Below are 13,203 nucleotides of genomic sequence, written 5' to 3' on the forward strand. Positions count from 1 at the left end.
GAGAGGTTTTCAAGAATGCAAAGACAAGTAACCAGGAAAGGTCTTTTCAACACAAACATTCATGCATGTTAGTTTTCCCACACCACTTCAAAAAGCAATAAATCAAGCATTACACTTAGTATAATGTGAGTTTCCTTTATTAATTCCCATGTGTGCAGTGATAATTAATAGTAAAACTGAACATCACTAATGACAACCAAACAGGTGATTTGACTGCATCCATCAAAAAATAAATTTTATTTTGATAAAAAAAAGTCAGAACATAAAACTAGTCATTAAAAGTAACAATTCACACACAATCGGTCAAGCATAAATGATCACGGACTGTTCAATAATTCCTTTTACCCCTACAGGGTAAAAGGAATTATATTCAGCAAACTCTCTTCATCCAAATGCACAGCCGGTTTACAGTCTTGTGTGCAACTGGTCAACAGGTGAATACATCTCAGTCATCAATCTTTGTCATATTTGTGTGCATTATTTAGGCCCGGCCGGTTATAATAAGGAATAATAATTCAAAGTGCGAAGGTCACAGGCATGCAAGTTCTATGCGAGAGAACTTTGAACCAAAACGGGTTCTCTTGGGTGTACGTCAGGATGATTTAAAGTGCAGCCAGTGGTAATAGTGTGACCATTTATTTACTAATATTTCTGATAACTGGTATATAATCTGGTACCCGGATGAATAAAACTTCAGGCTGTGGCATGAAACTCAATAATTTGTTGTCTGGCTGCTTCACTTTGAGTCTGTGAGTAGACCTATAACTGTGAGTATCTCAATTTCCTTTCAAAAAGATCTGAATTCAAAATCATGGCACAGAGTTCAGTGCTCATCTTCATCATCCTTTCCAAAAGCATACAAAACACACTCTATCCTCTGATTCCTCTGAGTCCTCCCCCAAAAAGTGAAAGGAAACGCTGATGGCCATGTATTTTGCCAAGTTGCTGAAAGCATATACAGGATGTAAACCCCCTTCCTTGCCTACGAAAAAAGTGCGCTCCCCTTAAAATTAAGTCTATTCAAAATAAAATTATGAAAATTAAAAATTAAGAAAAATAAGATGAGGAAATTACTAGAATTGACGAATTATCAGTTTAACTTGTACATTGAAGGTTGCTATTTACATAACTGTAGTGAATAAAACTCTTTGCACAAGATTATTTGTGTGTGTCAAATGCAAGACACGACAAATTGTTCTTTTTCAATCAGCATCAGCGCCATTAAACAAAGAATATGAATTATCCCACCACAGTGCTATCTTCCAAGGTTCACAAACAGACCATATGCCCATCATGCATTATTAACATTACATACTGCTTTGAAGTCTCCAATCAGAGAAGACCTGATTTGCTGCAACACTGAATGTTCTAAGACGTATGGATTCATAACGTTCCAGGTCAGGGTAAAAACGTAAACCAGTCAAGAGTTCAATATCCTTAACTGAAGCAACGTGAGTCTCCAGGAAGTCGGGGGTCATCTATAAATATGTCAAAAATAAATTTGATTGTCAAAGGCAAGGGAATGTAACTCAAAGAAGAAACAACTCATTACACATTTTTAGGACCAGATCTTGTTGGATAGCAAATTGTTGATCTGTATTTTCAGAAGTGTTCTCCTCTTTCTTCATTCCCTTGAATTTGTGAACAAATATAATTTCCTTATAGTACAGACTGCGGTAACACCATGTATTTATCTCTTCCTTGAGTATGTGTGGTTCTGAGAAGAACCGGGGAATAACTCGATGTTTCGAACAGTGTACTCTGTCCGTCTTCAAGAAACTGCTATAAATCTAGTTTTTTTTACCATGAAAACCTTTAAGTCTTATATAATTTCTTTATTCTGAATACTTAGTGTCCTTCAACGTAGAAACCTTCTTTTACCCTAACATATCTCTCACCTGACAAGTCTGAATGCCATCTTTGTTCCGAAGAATGAATGATAAAGGTTCCAGTTTGTCACAATCAGCATCATCAACAGCTTTGCCATCATCCACACAACGGTTGATCACAATAAAGAAGTGGGTTGGGACAAATGTGTCATTGAGTTGGGCACTGTAATAACAAATAACATTAAGCAATGAGCAATAAGTAAGCAATAAGTTCTGATGTGGTGATTCTATTGGAGCCAGTTACTTGCTGTGTACATACTCAACTTCTGCTGTATTTTTGAAATGGAAGAAAATCTCCAAGCCCAATATGTAGCCGAATCTGACTTTGAATGTACCATTTACACAGTGCATTTAATTCTCTTAATATTTTTACAGTAGGCTTTCATGAACTTACCTTGGTGTTTGCGACAACAACTCCAGAGAATCTCTAAGACCATCATAGTTATGATCAAAGATAGGACCAGTGATGACGTTGATACCATTGTACTCATCAGCCCAGATGGGAAAATGAACATCAAAAAAACCACTCCACAGATCTACGAAGAAAAATCCATTACAATCGGTTGAATAAATTAACTATAACAGTTGAATCAAGATGGTACACAAGAAGCTTAACACTAGATGTGGTTAGAATTCCACTGACTAAAAAAACCTGCAACAAATTTAAAGAGACTAGGACATGTCAGATGTTCAGACCGGTATTTTAAGTGTAATCGAAAAGACTGCTTATTAGCAACATATAATAGCACATTGGCCACCGAGGAATATGTAAACTAATCAGGAGAGGATAAATACAAATTACCTTTAATGAAACCTCTGAACTGTGGGACCATGTTGGAACTGATTAGTGCATCCATTTTGGCAGTCAGTGTCTCTGTCAGACCTAGATTGGAAACAAATTTAATGCTGGAAGGTGGTGACAAGAAATTTGCTGCTTTTAGGTGTACATGTATATTGTTTGGTATTTTCCACTTCAAAAATGTTCAGAGTAATTTGAAAATAGTGCTAACCATTACCAATTTATAAGCTGGGCTGAGATTTTAGTTTGTAAACCAGACTCAAATAACTATCAACAACGCTATGCTTACCAGGTGAGTAGAGGAAACCTTTGGTAATATTGGCCCAGTCTCCTGTTGCATTGTCAAGGTCTGAGCAGTCAGGAGACTTTGCATTAGGAATACGGACATCAGGTCGAGTACAGTTAGAAAACACTGGTGCCGTGTCCCTGGACTGAGAGAAGAAAGTCTTCACATCATTCTTGTTAAGATGAGTCAATGACAATACTAACCCAGTAGTAAACTAGACGATATTTTATGAAGTTAGGTGGGTATAGAACAAACAAACCCGAACTATAAAGCGGTATTAACCCTCAAAGTTTAATTCCCGAGTCTGGCTAAAAATCGATCCAGATAAAATTCAAGGGGCTTATCCAGAACCACTTTTTTTTAGGGGGGGGTTGAACTGTTTGGGGAGGGGGGGACCAAAATTGGAAATTTTTGCTTGTAGCCTTTATGACATTTCTGAAGGGTACAATTTTGTGTTTTTTTAACACACTTTTGGAAAATAATGTCTTTTCTAATTATTTTTCAGTGCAAAACATTTTGGCACCAATTTCTTGTTGGGGGGCTATGGCTCCTGTCAGCCCCCCGATCTTCCCTTAGATTCGGATACTGTGCAAAAGAAATCAGTATGGCTGATGACAGAATCATGCAACAGCATTTAAAAAAAATTACACATACAATGGCAAAAAACTCACCGTCTTTTTGTCCATTGTAAATGTTGCATACAGTGACATCTTCATCTCATGACTATATGCTGTGACATATTCAGTTTGCACTAACTCACAGAAATCAGTCAAGAAATTCACTTCAGGCATTCCAAAAGGTACATGCTTTGCTCTGGCAGCAGATTCTAATATAAGTAAGAGAAGTAAATATCCAAGATGACCTTGGAGTGAAGGAATTGGTAAGTATGAACTCTAATAATCAGTGCTGTAATAAGGAATTCCATGATGCCAGGAGAAAATTTGATTGAAGTAAACTACAAGCTTTGCATAAAAAAATAAACTTGATGAATGGACATGTATTGTTGTCAAAGAAAAAAAATTGAATAAAATTACAAGAAAAAGTTTCCATAACTATAATAAACCACAAATATACAAATTAATGATAATACACCCCCATTGATTCCTCACAAGTTTATTTAATTTGGGAAGGTTAAAGCAACTCATTAATTACTTACGCTGACTCTCAGTTAAATTCAGGTGCTTATCAAAATCTTCAATAGTTTTCGTTGTTCCATCCTGAAAGTATAAAGAGTATAAAATAAATAGACACTTTAGTCAAAATTTCTTCAGAAAGATTTCATCTTCCACTATGAAATATCTACTTAGAGATACATTCAACTTACAGGTAGAGTTTCACACATGCACATTGATGTATCTTCATTGATCCTGTCTGCATAATCTTGATCAGAGGTAGGGAAGGGGCACACCAGTGGAGATGACAGACTTGAATCATTCTTTGGAGGTAGATTTGGTGGTTCAAAGAGTAAATGATGGAGACTACCCACCTCACCATCATTAGGTGGAGGGGTGATGCTCAAGACATCTAATCAATCAGATTGGAAAAAAAATCTGAGAATTTAAAACAAACATTCAGAAATCTTGAAAGACAGGACACTAAGAATCATTGCATGGACAGGTTGGATCATCAATTAAAAAAATATATGTGCTCATCACTAGAGGAGGTATAAATGAATCCAAGCACTGCTGACAGATGCAAAAGGGATATAACTCACCACACATAAGATTCATTAATTCAACATTATGGAAAGGTTCAGTCTCATAGTTGGCTTTAAACACTGGGCCATAAGCAACAAACAGAGCCTGTTGGTGAGAAAAGTAATCCAGAAGTAGAAAAGTGAATAACAAGCAATAAGGACCATTTGTTTAACACTCTTAAATAAAACAGGCAGAGTGACCTATCACAAAGAAATGAAATCCTACTAACGAATGCATGACAGGAACGTTCCATTTTGAAATAGCAGGTGACCTTATGACAAAGTCAACATAATTCTTCAGGACCAAAGTTCTCCCACAATCACAATAAAGATAACCAACAAAACAGAATCCAGACTTACCCTCATCTGGTCCGCTTTAAGGTTATCATACCCATGACCACCGCCATCACAACCACCTGACGGACCACTGTTAAAACAAATCATATTCATGTGCTAGGCATGAATTAATATTTGGACAATGAAACACTAATCATTTTATTTTTCTTACTTAGGAAAGAAACTAATTGCATCATGCTGTATGCTTTACATCAACCACATTCGATCTCTTATACAATATTGAGAAGAGGATGACTGGAGACATAATTTTTTAACAAATATAGATAAATAACTCTGACAACAAAAGACAATGTCATTCTTACTTTGATATAGTATAGCCTTGCTTCACAGCAATTAGTGTATCTTCAATGCGTACATTGTTCATGTAATGCCATCGCTTGGGTGTATCTGTCTTGATATAGGCAACAGAACCCGGGCTGATGCACTATAAACAAAATGAATTCATATGCAAATCAAACAGAAAGTGCACTTAAATGAAAGGAAACCTAGGAAATCATTAGCTATTTTCTATCTATTCCTTTGAGTAATTTGTATTTTTGTGCGATGACTGACCTTTAGGTGCTGTACAATATCTTCAGGTTCACTGATAGCAGCTACAAGAGAAGACAATGAAAACATTGAAAGGATTCAGGAATCACTTCACGGGAAAATCATTCACTTGTTAGTTCTAACAAGTGTTTTTGAAAGAAACAACAAAGGGGGTCTAGTAATCTTAAATGTCATTTCAAGGACATGTATCTAACTAGTTTGTTATGGTCTGTGAGTCGAAATCTTTTAAATTTACCAAATATTTGCAGTCTTCCCTACTTCTTATAGAGTACAGATTGGAATACTTCCTACTCACCATAAGATTTGGGGTCATATCTCATCATGGTTCCTCCACTGCTCCTTGAGTAGTAGTCACCAGTTGTAATATACTTGAAACAAACACATCAAACAATGATATACAGTTAAGTGTAAGGACTTCTATTTAACATGTGACTACAAACAGATCCAAAAACAGCCATATTTTTGGAAAAACGTCTGACAATTTATTTCTCCAAACTTCCCCATAATCACTACACCTTTCTGTACAGATTGCTATTGCTAATATTGGAGTACTATGGAAACCAACCAATAAAAGGTAAACCAACCAACATGTGTACTTACATCTTGTAGTTTAATGTTGAGTTCACAAGATCGGTTGGCCATTCCATGATCAGCAAGAACAATGATATTAGTACAATTCTCCATGTGTACCTCTGTGATAGCATCCATCAGATCACCAATGTAAGAATCAACCATTGCGACAGCTTCATTTTGCTGTGAAAAATATGAAATTACACACAACATCAAACTTTGTACCAAATCTTGATGCATGCTGCATATAATTTTGAATAACCTGTCTTTTCTTCCAAGCCAAGGGACAAGCTGAATGATCAATGATTTGGAATCAATGATACGTCCCTTTTGTGTCTTGATCATAAAAGAAGGAACAAATGTATCAGCTGACAGACCTCATTTGAATCTGGTCCATAGTCATGGCCGGTGTGATCAGGTTCGTCAAAATATAAAGTGATGAAGTCAGGACTAAAACGAAGAAAGAAAACAAAACTTGAAAATATCAATATATGAAAAATTTTGTTCACAAGAAATATTTCTTAAAGATTTTATTTCAAGGTACTTACCGCCTGTCGTTAGGAAGTTTCAGCCATTCTTTGATCTGATTAATCTTCGTTTCAGGTTTTGTGCTCCTACATGATGAAAGGTTTTATTGATGGCATTAACTCACACATGCAATGAAAACAATTTGAAATGTTCAGTATCATATTACCTTACATCCCATCTCTGTTTCAAAATAATTAGAGCATCAATATCCCAAAACAAAATGTAAACTTACCCATCATATACAAAGTAGTAATCAGGTCGCATCCCTGATTAAACAAAAAGAAACTGTTTCCTTGTGATTATTGTCACATTATGGCGACCAAATATAGCGCTCTTGTCTTTCCCCCCCAAAAGCGGCTAAGCTGGTTCCAGCTTTCCAGTAGCAGGTTTTAGATCTCAGTTTCACAGCAAAACTTAGAAACTCTTTTGAAGTGTGAATGATTTGCTCTATTCTAGATAAGGGTAATTGAAAAGTGTCCAAATTTCTCTACAATTTTGGATAGAAATTCACCTTGAATCTCAACATCGGAGCCAACCCAGAAATAACAACCTGTAGTTAGCCCTTGCTTCATAGCTGTATTCCAGACCTACAGAAATGTCAGACAATAAAATAAGATAAGCATTAAATTTCAGAATAACTTGGGGAGGGCTGGGAGAAAATTCAATAAGTGCATGGCTTTTCCATAGATTCAAAGGAAACTAGCTAGGGCCAAGATGTAATTCAAGTGAAATTGGAATTTCACTTGAGTTTCTCTTAGTTTCCCCTCATTACTCATACAGAACGTAATATAAATATATATACAAATAACAAATAATCTGTACTTTACCGGTTCACCACCATACCAGTAGCTATTAAACTTCTCATTTCCAGAAATAGAGAAGGATTTCTTGAGAACTGGGTCATACATACTGTTTCCAATGAGCCCATGATGCTCAGGTAGAAGGCCCTACCACATAAAAAGCACAAAAAATGGTGGGTTAAGGGAAATTTCTTTCAATGAGGAAACGTCTATTTTCTTAATACAATTAAAATCTTATAGAAGATTTGCATGTGAAAATTATGAAGTAGGCTGCAAAATACATAAAGTTCACAAACTCAAACTTGAATGAGTAAAAGTGGAAGCATAATCAAGAATATACACTGGCACTATTAGTTTATATCAAGAAGAATTATGAAATTGAAAAATTACATTACCGTGACAATGCTGTAATGATTTGGAAATGTCAAAGTTGGAAAGGCAGGATACATGTGGGGTGCATGGGTTCCACATTCACCTAATAAGAAAGGATAAAAATAACAAGCACCGGTACACTAAAAACTGTGTCATCATAACTTCAAGAATTGATCCATTCATTTTTCTGTCCTTTTGCAGTTAGCCAATAATACAGTCAATTAAATCTAGAGCGTTTTGTGTGTCAGACACACACATGATTGAAGGTTGTATGACTACTTGAAACCAAAAGTAAACTGTATGCTGGTATCAGAACTGACAGTGTGGGAAGACACGGGAGCCATTCACAAATACAAAAATTCCAGGTGGTATAAACTTTGTGATTGATTCTCACATCAAGAAAATGACAAAAGAGAGGACTTACTAAGTCTCTTGATATTAGGTGTAATTCCTCGTTGGAGAAAGTCATAACGAAATCCATCTAGAGACACCAAGATCAGTGGTGGCCTGTCAACACTAAGATTCCACAAAGAGAAACACGTTTATAAAAATGATGACATTTTGAAATAATTGGGTGGAAGGTTTTCTAGACATAAATTCCCATGATCAAAACAAAACCCTGCAATATTACATGCAAGAAAATACTTGAACATTTTTCACAATTCACACAACAATGAGAAGGGACCTCTTGGCCTGTACAGATCGATGAATTAAATATAATCAAAAGATAAAGCAGTATAAATATCAAGGTTCATATTCCATAGGTGCACAAATTTCGTAAAATATATTTACCCATCGGGACACTGAGGAGGTCGTTCAGTAAAACAAGGTGTATCCAACCAAGGTTTTCCTGACAAGTGAATTATTGTATAATAAGTTTCAGTTTGGATTAAACAATGGGAAATGATTATGCACGAAAGAGCCCTGCGTTCAATTCCATTATGCTAAATAAGGGTTGGTTTCATAAAGCTTTTAGATCGAAAGTAACAGTACTGATTGCTCTACAACAAAGTACCTGGGGTGGATTGTGTAGTGGGATTGTCAGTCACACTTCCAGTTACTTCAGGTTTGATACTTGTGACCTTTGGGCCAGTTGTAGTCTTATCTCCAGGCTTCTGTGGGTCTGCTGTTGCTTTTATTGGTCCACTGTCATACCAGATGCCATAACCAATGCCTATGCCGACACCGATGCCACACAGGGCTGACACCAGCTTCATTATAAAATACAATTATACATTTTGTAACATGTAAGCATGGAGTGATTGTCATAGACAGCTGTGAGATCCCCTTGTCGATAATAACTCTCTTGTATACTTAAACTGAAGAGTTCAACAGTTTAACCAGTGTGTCCAGTCAAATTCATAAGACGTATTCTTGTTTACTTTAATGTACATACATGTATAGGAATTGCTATCTCATTATGAGGACGGGGTACATTTTAGCTATGTACCGTCGCTTGTTATTTGAATAGCAAATTTAAAGTTTGGTTCTAGTTTGTTGGTCTGTCTGCATGTCACTGATCATGACTGATTACCATGTCATCCCTTCCTGCAGGGAGGGGTGTGCACTTGTCAGCTGCAGACTGACCAATACAAAAACAGTGGTGTTGGGGTCAATTCTGATGTATTTTAAAGGAAATTAGCCATTTCCCATTCATTCTCCTGTTTTCTCATCTTTTTCTGCATTTTTTCATTTGTTTTTTGTTCTCTCCTATTTCTTGCTTTCCTGACAATGCCCACAATCGTGTCGCAAGATCATAACATATGCTGCAGGGACTCATGTCTTTCTGTCATCGTGTGCATAAAACACAATGCATACTGTGTCACTGACAAACTGAAAATCCACTCACCACTAAAAAGGTGCACAATGGGGTGTGTCTATTTTTCTGTGGGGACAAGTTGGAAACAAATCAAATAATATCCAAACTTCCTGCAGTTACATATTGGTAATATAATAAGTCTTAACATTTCTAACTATGTTGCACTCCAACTACGGCATCTATCAAAACCATATGCTTGGGATGGTTCCAACTATAGTGCTGCAGTACAGTTGATAAGTGGCCTGATAGGCCTATGCAATTGAGCTGTGTCAAGTCCGGCGTGTTTGGAACTCTTTCCACAAGCATGACAAGGCCTATTACATGAACCCTGTTGCACTATAGGAGCAACGAACCAAGGACAAGAGGTCCAATCTTCAGCCCCTCATCCCCCCCTAAAAAAAAAACACAGGCCTCAAGGCTGAAGGCAGGGTCTGAAGACATGAAACTTAGCCTAAAGATGCCGGTTAAAAAGCAAACAGGTTCATAGCCTGCCACATGCACAGTCCTCCTTACTCTTACCTTTCCAACATCCTCAAAAGTAAGAATCACTTCCTCATTATTCATATCCACTTTCGACTGATTGAAATATAAACAAAAAGAGATTGGCCTTTCATTAAAATCATGAGTAAGAAAAGGACGCATGTAACTTCAACATGAAAGACATGAAAGATGAACTTCTACTTAGACGTATTCCTTGAATGCTTTACTCAAATTAGTAGCATACTTGAGTCAAAGCAATGCACCAGACTAGAGGTTTTCAGGATGCCCACAAATGAATGTTTTCGTCCACCTTGCGCATTACGTTTCACGTAAGATTTGGCCAATGAAATTTCAGTTAACCATAGAGATCCTGCGGCCCTATATCCAGCGCCATACCGCAATCTCTGTACCGTCTCAGACGTTCAGGTTGTGGCTGAGAAGGCCGATTAATGCTGAGAGTACCGGTGTGCGGGCACTTTTTCTGGTCATTTGTTCAAAACTCCTTTCCCCTTTTCGGGTCGCACTGCGGATATTTTCTAATGGTGTGTGGTAGAATACTTGGAAGTCATGCCTAGCTCAAGAAAATTGATATTTTAAAAATACCACATATTTTCAATTACTCCATCAGCATGTACGAATGACAACTGTTGAATTTCACACAATGGAATAGTGAGACATAATGTTAGTTCCCATCGAAAAGAAGGCATAAAGCCAATGACCTCGAATCTTGCAACCTTGTCTCTCCATGAATCGTGTATCATGGACCTTTAGACTGTTTATGTTCCTCTGAAGTCAGAACGGCAGCGAATCAGGAGGGACAAGCCAAAAAAAGTGCAGAACAAAATAAGGCCCATTTACAACATGGCCCATAAACCATTGGATGGAGTCATACGGTTACAGGGATCAGATCTGCAACTCCAGATGCTTGGTACTATTCTTAGGCTCTGACTGTTATTGCTGGCTGGTGATTAAAGGAGCAGAATGGCATTCGATTATTGGTTAGCGAAGTGAGAAAAAGAAAGAAAACAATAGACTAATCAAATTATTTTTCCATCATTGAACGTGAAGGCCAGAACAGTGCCCAAATATTAATTTTCGTGGCAAATATCAGGGTTAACAAGTTTAATTATGATATATACAACCCTTAACAGCTTGAAATAAACCGATAAGACGTTTACGGAAGGCGTGTTCAACTATTATCTTTGTCTATTTACCAGGGGTGCTGGATTGAAGGGGCATTTTTTCCCTTTTCTATATAGATAAGTCAACTTTATGACTGCGAAAGCCATGCCCGTCAGTACCAAGACAAACACGGAGTGAACCGTTTGGTGTGTCACAATTCGGTCCGTGATCAAACACAGTTTATCACGTGAAGTGGGCCTGGTATATTTATGCAGCAATAGCTCAGGGTTCAGGTCAGGTGTGGGCAAAAATGGGAAATTTCTCATCTTGAAACAAAATGTTTTCTTCTGTAAAATATTTTGAATAGAGAAGGGCAAGTTCTGGTGTTGACTGAGACGTGTTGAATAAAATATTGCCAGGAGGACCAGGGTAATAATATTTGAGATTTTAGAGGGGTTTTTGATCATACCCAGAGTGATAGCGTAAAGTTTAAAAGGGGTGCTGCATGTAGGAACGTGTTTCGGTCTTGAGGCGCCTGCTTTCATTTATAAGACTCGAAGAGGGAAAAAGGACTTTGATGTGAACGAACCTATCGAATCAATCTCCTGACAAGAAATGAACTTGCCCTGAACAAAACTGGAGCATTTTATTTCATATCATATTGCACTTGTGTGCCTGCAGAAAAACAAACATAACTTTCCAGGTGGAGAACACTATTCAACTTACCGGCATAATGTCTGTTTTCCCCTCTGCTCCAGTAGTAATTTTGGCTCACAATTCCAGTTCTTGGTGTCTCTGCTGCACAAGTTGTGATGTACGTTTAGCTTTTGTTATAGGTCCCACTCCAGAGACAGACTTACTGGCAAAGTAACCGGTGGATCAGTGCGTTCTGCCAGAGTCATGTAGGACACTGCAACTTTTGCAAATGACACCACAGAATAGTACTGCCGATAATAGATTTTAAGTTCGTAATGCGTGTAGATATAGCTCCGCAATTGTGACTGACAGGTTGAATGATCCTCTCTTTAAGTATACGATGGTTTAAAATTAACAACTCCACCTCGATACATTACGCATGAAGGCTACACTCATTTGATGACCCGTGTATCATCCACGTACGAGAGATGTAATTGCTAAAAGTACCGGGGAGTAAACGATATAAGACAGCAATATGTAAATTTTGCGCATGGGCGTTTATGGCATTTCGTCGTTTACTTTATCAGTTTGAATTGCTGATGTGTGCTTGCCCCTCCCTCCCTGGAAATATTCCCCACTGTCGGTGTTCCCACTTCCGCCTTGGGAAAAAATGGCGATGTCCGTGCTTTTGCGTGTGGTTCTTATTTCTTTAACACGCGATATATAACCGCATAATGGAACCATTTCAAGCTTAAGGATGCACACACAAAAAGTTTTTAATGCATAGGGTAAACGAAAAATTTGATTGCAGTTTTGATATTGTTTGACTTCAACTCGTTTTTACTCTCCGTTGGGTTGTGGTACATCTGTTTCGCTTTTAAAAAAAAACTTTCTGCGCTGTATATTTAACACGACTGCTCGCTGAAATCCAAAAATAACGGAGATGGCACTATAGACTCATGCACGCGGAGGTTCACATAATTCATGAAGTAAAAAGGTCAGGAAGGTTGTGATATTACAAGGAGTATTTTGGTCTCACGTCCAAATGGCAGTGCAAGCCGTTTGTCAACTCGTCCTAAAGCCTTTCCATTGGCGGTCTCAGCACTTTTTCTCTCTTTTGCCTCACGCATGGGGCCCACAGCAAACCAGCCACCGTGTGGCGCACTAACCCCCGTACACTACGGCAAACCACACGCAGAAACAGCACTGTGTGCGTATAATTATGTAGAGCAATGCATGCACACACGTGTGCGTGTCATGCGTGGTCTGTCGAGTAGACGGATTGGTCTCAGCGCATGTA

The 13,203-nt window shown here is 37.7% G+C and overlaps 1 protein-coding gene across 3 annotated transcripts; it reads right to left on the reverse strand.

The window, feature by feature from the left end:
- Window positions 1-121: 121 nt before the first annotated feature.
- On the reverse strand, window positions 122-12,365 carry LOC110985706 (venom phosphodiesterase 2-like). Of its 3 annotated transcripts, XM_022246922.2 has the most exons (26): window positions 11,994-12,365; window positions 10,185-10,241; window positions 9,696-9,731; window positions 8,862-9,057; window positions 8,639-8,696; window positions 8,271-8,362; window positions 7,870-7,949; window positions 7,502-7,621; window positions 7,186-7,261; window positions 6,907-6,940; window positions 6,695-6,760; window positions 6,524-6,596; window positions 6,177-6,329; window positions 5,872-5,944; window positions 5,580-5,620; window positions 5,330-5,451; window positions 5,031-5,097; window positions 4,689-4,776; window positions 4,299-4,498; window positions 4,131-4,191; window positions 3,646-3,800; window positions 2,978-3,119; window positions 2,692-2,772; window positions 2,284-2,425; window positions 1,899-2,052; window positions 122-1,478 (listed from the first exon to the last, which is right to left on the reverse strand). In XM_022246922.2, the coding sequence occupies exons 1-26, from the start codon at window positions 11,997-11,999 to the stop codon at window positions 1,308-1,310; spliced, it is 2,544 nt and encodes an 847-aa protein (XP_022102614.2). In that variant the 5' UTR covers window positions 12,000-12,365; the 3' UTR covers window positions 122-1,307. The 3 variants fall into 3 exon arrangements, with proteins under 3 accessions (XP_022102614.2, XP_087005159.1, XP_022102612.2); XM_087149033.1 differs by lacking the exon at window positions 10,185-10,241; XM_022246920.2 differs by lacking the exon at window positions 11,994-12,365 and having other exon boundaries at window positions 10,185-11,963.
- Between the last annotated feature and the right edge of the window lie 838 nt (window positions 12,366-13,203).

This window comes from Acanthaster planci, linkage group LG18 (assembly GCF_054643075.1).
Source record: "Acanthaster planci isolate LZ-2023a linkage group LG18, COTS_SCS, whole genome shotgun sequence".
Classification (NCBI taxonomy): Eukaryota; Metazoa; Echinodermata; class Asteroidea; order Valvatida; family Acanthasteridae; genus Acanthaster; species Acanthaster planci.

Bases quoted from the DNA above. Each gene is read 5' to 3' on its own strand.
- LOC110985706 (XM_022246920.2), bottom strand. From the start codon at position 10,307: ATGCGTCCTTTTCTTACTCATGATTTTAATGAAAGGCCAATCTCTTTT. The intron at 5,945-6,176 runs GTAAGTACACAT...GTTTGTTTCAAG, and splicing joins TCAACATTAAACTACAAGAT to TATATTACAACTGGTGACTA. The intron at 1,479-1,898 runs GTGAGAGATATG...ACATATTTATAG, and splicing joins ATGGCATTCAGACTTGTCAG to ATGACCCCCGACTTCCTGGA.